Source organism: Stigmatopora nigra, chromosome 12 (genome assembly GCF_051989575.1).
Source record: "Stigmatopora nigra isolate UIUO_SnigA chromosome 12, RoL_Snig_1.1, whole genome shotgun sequence".
Classification (NCBI taxonomy): Eukaryota; Metazoa; Chordata; class Actinopteri; order Syngnathiformes; family Syngnathidae; genus Stigmatopora; species Stigmatopora nigra.
The window spans coordinates 1,289,031-1,303,709 of NC_135519.1; the positions used below are offsets into that span (position 1 = coordinate 1,289,031).

The 14,679-nt window shown below is 37.3% G+C and overlaps 1 protein-coding gene and 1 long non-coding RNA gene across 2 annotated transcripts in view; both read right to left on the bottom strand.

Annotated features, from left to right (window-relative positions):
• Positions 1-1,599: 1,599 nt before the first annotated feature.
• On the bottom strand, positions 1,600-5,579 carry LOC144205740 (uncharacterized). Its single transcript, XR_013328195.1, has 3 exons — positions 5,518-5,579; positions 1,833-1,871; positions 1,600-1,740 (listed from the first exon to the last, which is right to left on the bottom strand). It is a non-coding gene; the product is annotated as an uncharacterized LOC144205740 (long non-coding RNA).
• Positions 5,580-11,759: 6,180 nt separating this feature from the next.
• The window catches only part of col13a1 (collagen, type XIII, alpha 1), a 36,963-nt gene continuing 34,043 nt past the window's right edge, over positions 11,760-14,679 (bottom strand). Inside the window, exons 28-29 of the mRNA XM_077730000.1 lie at positions 14,583-14,636; positions 11,760-11,855 (exon numbers count right to left, since the gene is read on the bottom strand). Coding sequence (XP_077586126.1) covers positions 11,760-11,855; positions 14,583-14,636 — 150 coding nt within the window. The remainder of the gene's footprint in view (positions 11,856-14,582; positions 14,637-14,679) is intronic.

The window sequence follows — 14,679 nt, forward strand, 5'->3', positions numbered from 1 at the left end:
TCTTTGGAGGTTATTCAGTTTAATCTAGATTGAGCAGGCTTTTAAAATCATTAATATTTCTGTTACATAAATGACTTTCCCAACATTTTATGACAATGACTCAGCTACAAATATTAGTGTGTGTGATTTGAATTTGTGTTTAACTCATATGATTTTATTTTTAATGTGGGTTACACTTAACAGTAAGCTGTGCATGTTTATTAAATAACATGTCAAAACTCACCTCATTTAAGTACATGCAAAGCACCACACAGCTAGTACTAGAAATCAGTCGATTAAAGAAGGCAAACAATCCCAACAAGCTTGGGAGTATGCTGTAAAAAACTATCAAGCATGTTACAAATGAGCAATTAATGTAACTGCAAGTGTTTAAACATATTTGGTTTTATTTATGGAACCATGATTGAGATTTTAAAACAAACACGAGTATTACATGAAACTGAAGGCTTACTGTGTGACTTTTACCAGAAAAAAATGAGTTCATACAAGGCACTATGGCTAAGACAATGAGTATTCCATTGCTGGCAAGTCAAATAGTCTCATAGCAACGTCAATAAAGCCAGGGAAAGCAAAACACAAACAAAACCTTGTCAGGGAGATCTGCTACACAGCTCAATGTACACACAAATCAGCACATGGAAGATTTTTTCATCACTAGGTCACTTTAAATGTAATTGGATGAACTCAATAAGCTAATGCATTTAATGATAATTGTTGATAAAATGGGTCGTAAATCAAGATCATTGGGTATCTTATGGCTTTCATATGATTGAATATCTATTGCAACATTACGCTTAAAAAGTGGGTATTAATATTTATGTCGGACAACATGTGCTTGATATCGACAAAGAGACAAAGCAACGGTTAATCAAGATCCCTCCAATATTAATAAAGCATGAAATGGTGTGTTAAAAAACAGCAACTCTATTATACAGTCAGCCTATCTTAGAAACGTGGAGTGCATTTTGGTTGTTGTCAGTGTACTGTTTCTGACTGGAATGTAGTATTTTTCCAATTTGTTTTGTCACAATTACACCAAACAGAGTTATACTGTGGGATTCTTGATTTTAGTATAAATGTCATCTATTCTTTGTGATACGTATTTTCAATAAAAAAAATAAAGAGGATAACTAGGTATAAGAGTGCAGATTAACACAGTAATCTCGTGTTAAAAAGTATACATATATATATGTATATATATATATATATATATATATATATATATATATATATATATATATATATATATATATATATATATATATATATATATATATATATATATATATATATATATATATATATATATATATATATATAAAAACATTATTTTATTATATTTTCTATTCATGGCTTTCAAGTCTATCAAAAACTTTCAGAATGCCTATAAGAATGTTTACTTCTGCACAATTCAGTTTAGCAATGTTTTGTCCAGAAAAACAACATGCTACAATAAATTAAAAAGCATTATCCACATTACAGTATGCACAAATATCGTGCATATGATACTTCTAAAAATAATTGTTCCCAAACATAAAAAAACTAAACATATAATTATGGAATCACTTAAATTGTCATTTACATTAAAGTAAAAACATCTGTACAAAAAGTGACATTTATTTTTAAGACTTTTTGTAATAATAATAATAGGTTACAATAGGATAAGGAAAAGTATAAAAAAAATAAAATAAATATTCTATGTACAGTTATCAAGCCACAAAAGCCATTCCCAAGTTATCACTGCGGGGGAAAAGCAAAAGGAAAAATGTTAGTTCAAACAATGCCACTATGGAAATTAGAAACATCATGTTAAGTTTCAAACTTTAACTTACTTTATTCCAACAGCCTGGTACAGGTAGGCCATCATCTCCCTGGAAGAAAATAAAACAAAACAAAGAGGTGAACACACAAATTGAGCTACATATCAAATGTAACGCAACATTTACAAAGATATCATTTGACTAAAAAGTAGTTAACCCTCAAAAGTGACGCAAAACAAAAAATTGAACTGAAACTTATGCAGCTGTATCAAGTGGTTCAGGAAACTGTTTGTCCCTGTCATTTACCAGGTTTTGCAAAGTATGATAGTTGTGTTTTGTCTTTGAATGTTAAAATTTAGGAACTGAACGAAAAATCATACCATAACCGGTGAAATGATATAGCACAGTACAATATGGATTAGGTAAGGAACACTACAATTGCAAGTGGTGGCCATGATACCATTAGTGATATTACCAGTGATAAAAATTATATAGGGACGAGAATGAAATGAGACAAACACATCACCGCATCCCCTACTGCATACGGCAATGTTCAAGAGTCAGAACTACACAAGATATTATTATATATAAGTATTTTTTAAATGTTCCCCAAAAATATTTCCAAAGATCATCCTGAGTGCTTTAAATCCTTTTTTGCCGAGGGGAAAATGGCAGAGAAGAAAATGTTGTCAACTTTCATGCTAATTTAAGTTGGTTTACGAGTGAAGTAAAAATTTTAAAGTTGGGATGTGCGATATGACAATATCAAACGGTTAAAGAATATCTATATATGTTGAGGATCTCATGAGTCAGAACATTGTTAAACCGTCTTAATAGTGGCTGGGAACATTATAGCTCTTCTGATGAAAGCATTTGGCTCTCTCCGGACAACAACTTTTATCAGTCTTTACAGATGTAAATATGTTGGTCGGTAATTAAAATTAAAATGGTGTCAATGCAGATCAGTGGTACCTCTACTTACAAAGGTCCAGTAACGAAATCTCAAATAAATCAGATGTAAATAGACTTGCTGGATTCTGTATTTTATTTTTGGGATGAAAGAGTTTCTCTCCCATTGGCTATGTCCCACAACACTTAACTGGCCTTCTATTGGCTAGGAGGGAACTATGTCTTCGACCACAGTGTTTTGTGAGTTTTTCCAGTGTGCTCAAAGCAACTTTTCTTTCATCATTGGCTCCAAGAATGTTAAAATCTTTTTGTATTCATAATGTTAAGTTGTGTTTACGTGCTATGTGTGTTCGTATATTTTGCCACCTCCCAATCATATGCATTCTACACACTCAGCCTTCAATGGAATGTTTTTGCCTGTCATTTTAATGCTTAAATAAATAATTTTGTATTTCTCGCATATTTTTTATTAGGAAAAAGGTTTAGTTGGTTTATTGAGGACCTTGGAATGGTTTTGGGCTTTTAAATGTAAAACGTTTTCTTCATTTTTATAGAGGGAAGATATAAAATCAAGTTACAAAACCCCTTCAGGAACCAATTAATTTGGTGAATAGAGGTGCCATTGGTACACCTTAGTTAGTATGGTTATATGTTGTTAGTTATTATTCTGAAGAAAACAATGGTTGGTTCCCTTCTGTGGTGCGAACCCCCCCTCTTGCTCATTTTTTTATCTCAGCTCTTTTCTGCTAACCAATCAGACTAAAAATAATTATTTAGTGCATCAACTAAAGAGCACAGCATGTACTCAAATTTTAGTATGAGGCATACAGGTTGTCAAATTCACATGCTCTATGTTCCAAACATTGCTAATGTTAGTGTGTAGCTTGTTAGGATCTTTTTTCTGATTGAAATGCAACTTTGGTATGATAACAAAACTTGATTCATCAAGTGCTTATTTGTCAGCCCAAAGGAAAACAGGATGTTGTGTGCTTCAAAATTTTGAACCAGAGGCCATCATTGGTCACTAATTTTATACAGTCGTACCTCTATTTATGAAATTAATTGATTCCAGAACTGTCAGGACCAGGGCTAGCCATAGGGGTGGAGCAGCAACAGGTGCCAGCAAACTATTTCACTGACCTACTTAAGCCAGCCAGTCACCGGATCGTCTCTATCAGTTTACTGCCAGTGCCTTCTCATGCTATTTCCTGTTCTTGTTGCTTGTAGCCTAGGACCATGCCTACGCCTTAAGTTTTGGGGATTTCGTTACTTGGATTTTGTTTTCGTATACATTGAAACAGTCATTTGCATAACGAAGTGTTTCGTAACCTGAAAATTTCGTATTAAGAGACATTAATAAGTACAGGTACCACTGTATATGGAGTTACTTGCTCCCACATTATGATGTCACTAATAATCAATTTAAGTATTTTTAGAACTGCATTCTTTCAACCGTTTACAATTTTCCACAGAACCAGCCACATGGCCTTAACTACATGTACATAACCTGTAGAAAATATTACTTTGAGGGGACGTTTTTCTACTATGCTCAAAAGAAAAAGTGATTACCTCCTTTTTAATTTTTTTTAGCAAATCATTGACAATAAAATGCAATTGGAAACAAATCTGAGTAACTATGTGTCAATGTCAAGATTTTTAGCTGAAAACACAAACGCAAGTGACACTTTCATAAACCCTTATGGCGGTGGCTATGAAAATATTTATTTTCCAAAATTTCTGAAACGACACGTCTAGTAGTAAAAACTAAATTCAAACAAGATAAGAAAAAATAACAACGGAAATAAGAAATGAAGGGAAAAAGTCTTCTTTATTTGTGGAAGGAGTTCATCCAATTTAACTGCATTTTGCACAAACTGTGGTAAGGTTACCTAGAATAAAATGGTGCTCCATGCTTGATATAAAAGATTAAACACTGATTAGTTAATGTTATAAAAGTTCTGACAATAGTGTGAATAGGGTGATTTATAAAAGAACTTTGTGATGTGTCAGTCGCTATTAGTTACAGAGTTTATAAGAGAATTAAGATCTTGTTGAAAACTCCTAAATCTACTTTATTTTTATATACAACAGGTTAGTGGAACAAGTCACAGAAGTAAAGAAGTGATTATCTACTCAAGAAAGATTGATATAATGTATTTCATGGCACTAATGAATGTTAATGGTAGTTAAATGCATACTGTGGAGGAAAAGAGAGAGCACCATACCACAGGACAAGGGGCATCTAGCCCATCCAGGCCTGGCAAGCCCGGTTCACCTTTTTCTCCTTTAAATCCTCGGAAACCCTGTTTGTGAAATTATTTGTTGAAAAACCAGCTTTGTAGCCACCGCCACGGGAATTTAGCGTTCATTGTCCACTGTAGGGGCACTCGGATTCACCCTTCTGTCCATTGTGCATATTGGTGCAGGTTGACCTTAACATGCAGGCAACCCAGACTGACAGGAACATAATTCATTGAACCGAGAGCATCAATGTTTTTGATGACATCTCTCTTAAAGGGAACGAGATAACCTGATTTGAGAATATGCATGGCCATGTTTTTGAGGGGCTTGTAGTCATATATCTCTGCACAGCCAATGTACAGCCTCTCAATTAGATTGGGATATATTGACCAAAGATAAATTAGAATGTCTTGTAAAGCCAATCAAGGGAGGTTTGTGAAACATACAATAGGATGTTACTCATATCAAGAATTATTCCTATCAGTCATTTCCTTAGGGAAAAAAAAGAGACCTGAGGTCGTTTGGAATGATTGAAATGCAGAGCCAAAAAAATGTTAAGTGAGACCCTTTCTTTTGGCTCTTAGTTATACACAGATTACTGACATACCAATGGACATGGGGCATCTAATCCAGGTGCGCCTTGGTCTCCCTTATCCCCTTTGGCCCCCCTGTTGCCTTTCTTGCCCCTCTCTCCCTGCAAACAACAGTGTATTAAAACAATGACAAACTTTAGTCCTCCATTGTGATGAAATTGTTGATTCTGCTTTATCAATTCAAAATTAGGAATATCGCAATTCAATCAACTGAAGATTGAAGGTTTTTGTTTACAATTTCTAGAAATTAAAGGAAATCATGAAATCAGTGCAGAGGTTAGTTGGCGAGTTAGGAACAGTATATCATAGTCAGAACCAGACTTTGGTGAGCAAAAGCGTGCTGTGTTTTTGAGAGAACTGCTTTCAAAATTCAGCACATGTTTATAGTAGCACAGTTCTAAACAGCGTTGTGATCACAATGTTATTCATCCAACAGCCAGGCTCTAAAATGATTGGTAAAGAGGTTCAGAGAAGGGAGTTTACGTATGGTAATTGATAATGAGTTCTAGTTATGTGAGTCACGAACAGAGAAGGTGAAATGAACTTTTTCTGTAGGGAACTACACAGTCACCTCTAGAGCATGCTCTAGCTGATCTGTAGGAATTTTATTTAACAAATTATTGCAGTGGAGGAAGAGCTTTGTGATGGAAGATTTTGTAAACTAAGGTGGCATCAGCATATTTAACAGCGTTCGTGTGTGTTTTTTTTAAAATATCTAACAATGACAGAATATTTTTTTTGTCCAATACTTTCAGAGCTACTTTATAAACAGTTTCAAGTGGTTTTAGATTATTGTTGTCTAGCAGGCTGTTAACTAACTTGTTAGGGAGTAAGTCATGTGTGATATGATAATTGTGTCCAAAAACTGTTTTGCACACTCGGGAATTAAATTTGTTTCCAATAAACCTAAAGTTGGATATATTGAATTTAATTGTAATCAGTGTTTTTTTATCTATAGTTTAAAAACAAGTTATTCAAAACTAATCTTTTCTAATCCATTTTTTATCACGTTGACATTATTAGGATCCTTTCCCATTTCACGGCTTCAGTACATTGCGTTTTTTATAGTAACTATAAAAAAAGTTCAAAAAAAATTCTAAATTACAGCTGAAACTCACAAACGGAAGACAGGAAAAGAAATATGTCAGCGTTCTACTTTTTCTTCGATGCCGAAATGGTTCTGATTCGCAGAAGAATAAATGAAATTTCACTGTAGAAGAAGAATGACGCGCTGGATAATACAAACAGCCGAGAAAAACGTCATCTTGCCTTTTCTCCAGATTGTATTGTAGATTTTGAAGCACCATGTACAATCCTCCTAAGCATCATAAGTTGTCTAAGACATCATTAATGAAACTATCGTGCGTTACATCAAGAAGGAAGAAACAAACATTCGGAAGACGGCTACAATATACTTTTCCTAGGAAACCATATGAGTTATTGCAGTCTTTAGAGGTACGTATAAAAACGGCTAAGGTTAATTCTAATTTTTAATAGGAATGAAATAAAATCATCGTTAAGATGGAGAATCCCCTAGCGGTCTGGATCTTGGACTTTAGGGAAAATAAGTTTCCCCTGGATACCAATATGATTAGAACCTAAGTGACAGCAATAGCTTAGCTCCTCACAAAGACAATGAAGATGAACCTCAGCCTCATTCCAGTCCAAAGAGTGAGCTTTATTGCAAGCAAGGGCTGGTTTGAAAAGTTTGAGAAGCGGTATGGTCTACAAAGTGTTTCACTGTCTCGTGAAGCTTCATCGGCAGACCAAGAGGCAGTGAAATGGTACGTCGAGAAAGAGTTTCCTCACTTAATTCAATAGAATGATTGGTTATCTTGCCGAGCAAGTTTTTGACTTGGATGAGACTGACCTTTTTGAAAGAAAATGCCTTTCTGGACATTCTCAGAATTAAAAAGATGAAATAAAATTGCGGATCATTATGTGTGGAAACGTGCTGCTTCATGGGAAAGCCAGCCAAAATCTACAAGGTAGACAATCCTCATGCTTTGAAAAACAAGAACAAAGCCTTGCTGCCTGTCTACTGGATGAGCAACTGGAAAGCCAGGATTACGCAAGCCCTCACAAAGAATTGGTTCTTAAACTGTTTTATTCTGAATTCAAAGCCGTACCTCGTTGAAACGGGGCTGCCCGTCAAAGTCTGGACTGTGCTGAAGAACTTGGACTAAAACTCCCATGAGCCAGTTTTAATTTTCTTTTGTTTTGAATCAAGCGGAGAGGAACTATTTTTACCGTTTACAGTACTTAAAGTATTTTAAAAAAATCTTTATAGACTATATTTAGATATTAATACATTACAGTCTTTTCATATGGTTATAAAAGTTAAATTTGATGAATACACTTCTTGATAATTGTACTAGTGTACGTGTATTTTTGCATAGGTACAAAAACATGTGGGGTGTTCCCATTTCACGTTTTTCAGATTTTCGCGGCCATTTCTGGTCTATATTATCAGGATGGTCTGAACCTCGAATTGAAATCTCAATCTAAGAACTGTGAGGGGATGTTCTAACAAGTCTTCCACCACATTTTTTTACTCTTTTGTCATCAAAACCTGCTTCTGTTCTTTTAGCACTTAAAACCTGACGTAATAGAGACACAAGGGACCTATTTAAAAAAATATCCCAGTTTAAGGCTAGGAGGTTTACTTTGTAACCATTTACCTTGAAAACATTTTAAACGCATGCAATGATGGTAGAGGCCGTTTGGGGGAGTAGGCAAAAGGGTCAAGTGTTTATTTATGAACACTTGCATGGTAAATATACTGTTAAGGAGGAATAGGCAAAAAAGGAAGTGTAAGAGGAGGAATATTAACCCAGGACTTTAATTAGAATGCAGGCACGGGAGGAGCAGGAGGCCATGGTTTGTGAGAGGGAGAGAAGGCAACCCTTGCGAGAAAAAGAGCCATGGGGCAAGGCGGAGGGAAGGAAAAGGGGGAAAGGAAGACCTGTGGATACAAAGGAAGATAGGACAAGAGTAAAACACCTTCATAGATTAATATTCAACACCTTCAACTTGCAGGCCATTTGTGATTGAATTTGGAATTATTTTCTTCCATTGTTCTTTATTCTCCATGTCAATGATGCTCATTTGAATTACATTCTATTTCTCCCTGGAAGTCAGTTGAATGTGTTGAAAAAGCCTATGAAATGTGAATAATTCATTGATGGGAATGGAAATATTAAAAAAATATGAGAATGTTAATAGGAAGGAATATTATTTTTGAAGTACAGTAAATGATGGATAACATTTAAAAAACAACCACATTATTTAGCTCATTCAATGTAGAATAAAGGTAAAGGTCAAACTCAAAACACATCTGTTTCACATAGAGGTAAACAAACATACAAAACACAATTTTAAATCTAATTCAGCAAACACTAGGTGTTCAATAACAACTACCAAACAACAAAACAACATTTTTTATGTCATTTGACTTTTCCAATTTTATTGATTCTCTTTCTGTTTGTTTAGCTTTTTGAAATGGGGAAATTGCAATTTTTCAACTGTGAGGGCCAATTACCTACCGTATTTCTCGCATATAGGCCGGATTTGCAACAAAAAAAAAGATGACTGAATCAAGGGTACGGCTTATGTGCGCACAAATTAGACTTGACATGCACAAAACTGGAAGGTGACTAAGACAAAACGCCACAATGCTAGACATAGTCATTTATTCCAAAATAGAGAAAAAAAATAATCCAATAAAATGCTAAACAAAATGTATTCTGATTTATTTGAATTAATTGTGGCCCTTCGGACTCCGGAGGCAGGTGACGTGTACCAGGTGGCCAAGTAGCACGCGGCTCTGGTCGTCTCCAATGCAAAAAGACGGGATGGGAGGAGTTCGGTAAGGCCATGGAGAACGACTTCCAGGTGGCTTAAAGGAAATTTTGGTCCACCATCCGACGTCTCAGAAGGGGGAAGCAATGCACCATTAACACAGTGTATAGTGGGGATGGGACGCTGCTGACCTCGACTCGGGATGTGGTGAATCGGTGGCCAGAATACTTTGAAGACCTCCTTCCTATGAGGAAGCAGATCCGGGGACTCTTGGTCGGACTTTCTTATGTCTAGGGTTGAAGTCACCGAGGTGGCAAGGCCCCAAGGATGGATGAGATCCGCCTTGAGGTTCCAAAGGCTCTGGATGTGTGGGACTGTCTTGGTTTACACACATCTGTAACATCCCGTGGAAATCGGGGACAGTGCCTCTGGATTGTCAGGCAAGGGTGGTGGTTCCCCTTTTTAAAAAGGGTGACTGGAGGATGTGTTCCAATTATCGGGGATTCACACTCCCCTCGTTCTATTCAAGGGTACTGGAGAGGAGGGTCCGCCAGGTTGATTCTTGGATTTAGAAGGAGCAGTGGGTTTTTTCCTCCTGGCTGTGGAACAGTTGATCAGGTCTACACCCGAGTGTCCTCGGGGAGGGGGTGCAGCATGGGAGTTTGCCCAACCAGTCTACACGTGCTTTTTGGACCTGGAGAAGGAGTTCGACCGTGTTCCCCAAGGAGTCTTGTAGGGGTTTCTCCGGGAGTATGGGGTTCCGGAACCCCTCTCAAGCGGGGTCCGTTCCCTTTAAGACCGGTGTCAGAGTCTAGTCCGCGTAGCCGGCAGTACGTTGATTGTGCTTCCAGTGCGGGTTGGACTCTGCCACTATGTCATCGATTCTGTTGATTACTTTTACGGACAGAATATGTAGGCGCAGCTGTGGCTTTGAGGGGGTCTGGCTTGGCAGCCTCAGTAAGCCTCCATGCTTTTTGCAGCCGATGTGGTTCTGTTGCCTTCATCAAGCCGTGATCTCCAATGCTCGCTGGAATAATTCGTAACCGAGTGTGAAACGGTCAGGATGAGAATAAACATCTCCAAATCTGAGACCACGGTCCTCCGTCAAAAAAAGTGGCAATCCCGGTGTTGCGTAGCGCTAACAGTTGATCCTTTGTGTAAAGCAGCGTAGGCATGGCTGGGTGGGTCAAAAATAGTGTCCAAAATTTGAAATTTGAATTTGAAGAGATGGACAAAACTAGTAGATCAAAGACTGCCTCTCGCACAGCTTGAGTCTTGGAGTAGAGTCTTGAAAGTAAAGTCCCAAAACATTAAAGTATCGAATATAATATATAAAGTGAAATAACAAGTAAAGTCTTAAGAGACAATAAAAACATAAAATAAAGGATAAAAATCCGTAAAAAAAAGCTGTACAAACACAGAATTCGAGTGAGGGTTTAGGGAGCTATTGCAACGAGCAGCCGCTTTGAATGGCGCCCTATGATGCCTTGTGCGATGAGTTTTAAACGGTTTTCCCTTCAATGTAACACATTTTTACTCCCGATTAAAACCATGAATATGGAGGTGAAAATTGCGAATCAGGAGGCGTCTCATATGAGACAAATCATAAAATTCACCAATTTAAGGCAATTTTAAGGGAATGGCTTATATGTGGAGGCGGTCAATATGCGAGAAAATACGGTACTTCACAAAGGGACAAAATACCTAGTTGGTCCCCCTTTAAAACTTCATTTAAAATGTATAACAGTAATTACAATATAATAAATAGAAAATAAGAAATCATTACAAATAATATAATCTATTAATCAAATTATGTAAATGAGAGGTTGCCTTTTGTTTACTTACATTTGCCTTTTCAGAGATAAAATAGTCTTGATTATCCGATAAAATAATATGTTCTATAAATGTTCCCTGTCCAAAATTGAATTGTAACTTCTAATTAATTAGGTTCACACAGACAGGGACGGTACTCTCATTATACTGTATCACAGTGCATTGTGTGTATTTTGATCAAGTGCATCTCTATGAATAATGCATGTCAACATGCATTATTCATAACGTCTCCTAATCAAAGCTGATTAGTGTTTATGTTTTGGATAGTCAGTACTTAACCTACTTGTAATTCTTTGAAGCAGTCACAACTCATTTAAGTGGCTTAAATATTAATCAGACTTGCAAAACTGGACCTTTAAGATGGACATTTAAAAATGCGATAATGTCAAGATAGTAATCCATTTCAAAAATCAATTTTCAAAAGGTTTCTAAAGTTTAAACTTTCTCACAATACAATAAAATATATCTCACGTGGCAGGGTGGGGGTAGACTGAGAACGCCAAATGTTGTATTTACTTTTTGGTTTACTTTTCACTAGCTGTGATTAAAAACACCAACACAAGGAACCACGTACAGTGTTGAAACATTGCTTCAATGATTTACTGAAACTATTTTCACTCTGTTAGTAGAATCTGTACAATGATCCAAAATATTCATAACCACAAATATATTTATTTCCTACCCGATTCCCTTTGGTTCCTTGTGATCCAACAAGGCCCTGAAGAGAGGGAAAATGAGAAAAACATTATATAAATATAATACGGAGATGGCCAAATAATACCCGTTACAGTGGTCCCTCAACATACGAGCATTTCGGGATACCAGTGGCGGGGATGTGCATTTATCACCTAGGCCCTCAGTAGTGCTGTGTGTGAATCAATCCAACCCTCAATAAGTATTTTTAGTGCTATAAATCTTTTAATGCAGCTACAGCTACGACACATAAAAAACTATCAATAATAACCTAAAAAATTAAATATTATTTAGGAAAATAGACATTTTACTCACCCAAAAATATTTTTATTTATGTACAAATTCCATCCTCTTTTCTTTCCTCAAGAAGATTTCAATTACTCTGTCGTACAGATTACATGTGCGTTTCAGGTCTATCCACGTCTATCGCTATCAAAGCTAATGCAGTCGAGTCTGTGTTGGTGTATTTCTGGCATAAGTCTTGATTCTGTTTCGGGCTGAAAATGTCGGTTCAACAGAAGCAGTGGACACGGGGATGGTCACTGTCAAACACTGTGTACAGCTGCCCCATGCTCTCACTCAGATTTTTCTGCTGAAGGAAGTCAAGGAGATCAGTGGGAGATTTTCCTGTAAAATCATCCATGGCATACATTACAATCAGTTCGGTTCTTAGCCAAGGCAGATCGAAAAGTGCTCCGTGGCTCTGCATCAAGCTGGAGAAGGCTGCATGTGGGAATGTTTTCTGGTATTCCCAAAGCCTCTGCGGGTCGAGGAGGGAGAGAAACATCAGTCTTCCGTGTTCTTAAAATCTGTTCCGCGTTTGTAAATAATATTGTCCAGAATCCTGTCATGGAGTTGGTGGTAGTGCGCGCGAGAATCTGGTGCTTGACCTCTTCGTCCGCTTGGAGCACCCGCACTGCATTCAGTGGCCTCGTAGATTTCCTTATACCGTCTCCTCTTGCGCTGAACTGTGTCAGAAAACTCCTTTACTCTTGCAAGACAAAACTGCACATCCAGTATGTTGTTCTTTAATATTGAAAAAAACATGTTTGAATCCTCAAAAATGCCATTATATGTGTGAGGCAAAAAAAAAAATTCTAAATCATCCAAATCTGCTTTAAATCCATGAGTACACCACACAGACTCATTCCCCGTCACAAAGACAAACAGTACTTTTATTTCCCTTCTCATTTCTTCCTCCATCATTTCAGCAATAACAGTGATCAGGTTGTTTTGTATTTTGCTCGACGTGCCACTAAACACATAATTAGTGGACAGGTGGGTACATCCGTGTTTCTCTCAGTAATGAGAAAAAGAAGTTCCACATAATTTCCTTTGTTTGGGGATGCAGCGCTTTCATCGTGTCCCCGAAATGAAAGTTTAAACAGCTTTTTAATGTTTCCCTATTTTTCTTTACCTCTTCTTTGTGGCGCTCCGTTGCTTGTAAGTGTCCGGCAGTGCGTTGGTCTCTCGTTGCTGCTTTGGTTAAACAAGTCAAATTTGCAAATCCAGTGTTGCTCCAAACACCATGTCGATCGCTGGCAAATAACAAGCACTCCCAGTAACACAATTTGCAGTGAGCCCGTGAGCCAGGAGTAGCGCTCGTAGTTAGAGAACTGAAAGTGGCGGACAAACCCTTTTACCGGTTTTAACAGGCTTGTTAGCTTCAGGGTTGACCACCCTTTCTTAATGATGTCCATTTTTTCTGGAAAAGTTTGTCTGGAAAATGGCTTTGTCAGCAAATCTGCAACCAAATCCATTTGTTTTCCTCCGTCGTGGGTGGAGTTTGCGAGCTCTGACTGGCTCACTGACTTTGGCCCGCCTACTTTATCACTAGCCAATAATAGTTGGTCAAAGCGATGACGTATCCCTATGTCCGGAAGAAGGCCTTGGTGTCACCAAATCGAATTCTGATTGGTTAAAGCAACAGTCTTATTGACGCTTGTTTAATGCAGCAGAGCCTGCAGAACTGATTGTGAAGGCCTTGAGGCAGATTTCTGACCCTGGCAACAAATAATGGCTGAAATGTAACCCCATGTACCCCATGTACACCATGCCTACCGTCAAGCATAGTGCTGGTAGTATTATGCTGTGGGGCTGTTTATCTACCAATGGAACTGGTGCTTTACACAGAATCATCAGCCCAAAGATTGGGTCTTGAGCGCAGTTGGGTGTTCCAACAGGACAATATACTCAAACACATCAAAAGTGGTAATGGAATGGCTAAATCAGGCTAGAATTAAGGTTTTCGAATGGCCTTCCCAAAGTCCAGACTTAAACCCCATTGAGAACTTGTGGACAATGCTGAAGAAAGATGTCCATGTCAGAAGGCCATCAAATTTAACTGAACTGCACCAATTCTGTCAAGAGGAGTGGTCAAAGATTCAACCAGAAGGCTGCCAGAAGTTTGTGGGTGGCTACCACAAGCGCCTAATTGAAATGAAAATGGCATGTTATCAAATATTAGCGCTGCTGTAGAATATTTTTTACCCAGCTGATTTTATCACTTTTTTTTCTGTTCACCCATAATCAAGTCATAAAAGAACCAATCTTCATGAATGTGACTAAGAAATATCTGTTCAAATCACTCTATCAGAGAAAAATCACAGTTGTAGAAATAACTGGAAACTCAAGAGAGGCATGACATTATTTTCTTCACAAGTGTATGTCAACTTTTGACCACAACTATGTATTATAGTGGCTATAAGCTATAATTATCAACATTTTAAGAAAAGGAAAGAAGGTGACTTACAGGAATGCCCTGTGGGCCAATTGGTCCTGGTAGTCCTGCGTCTCCATTTTCACCCTATAATGACATAAAAGTATGTCTTCTCTGAAAGAGAAATCTA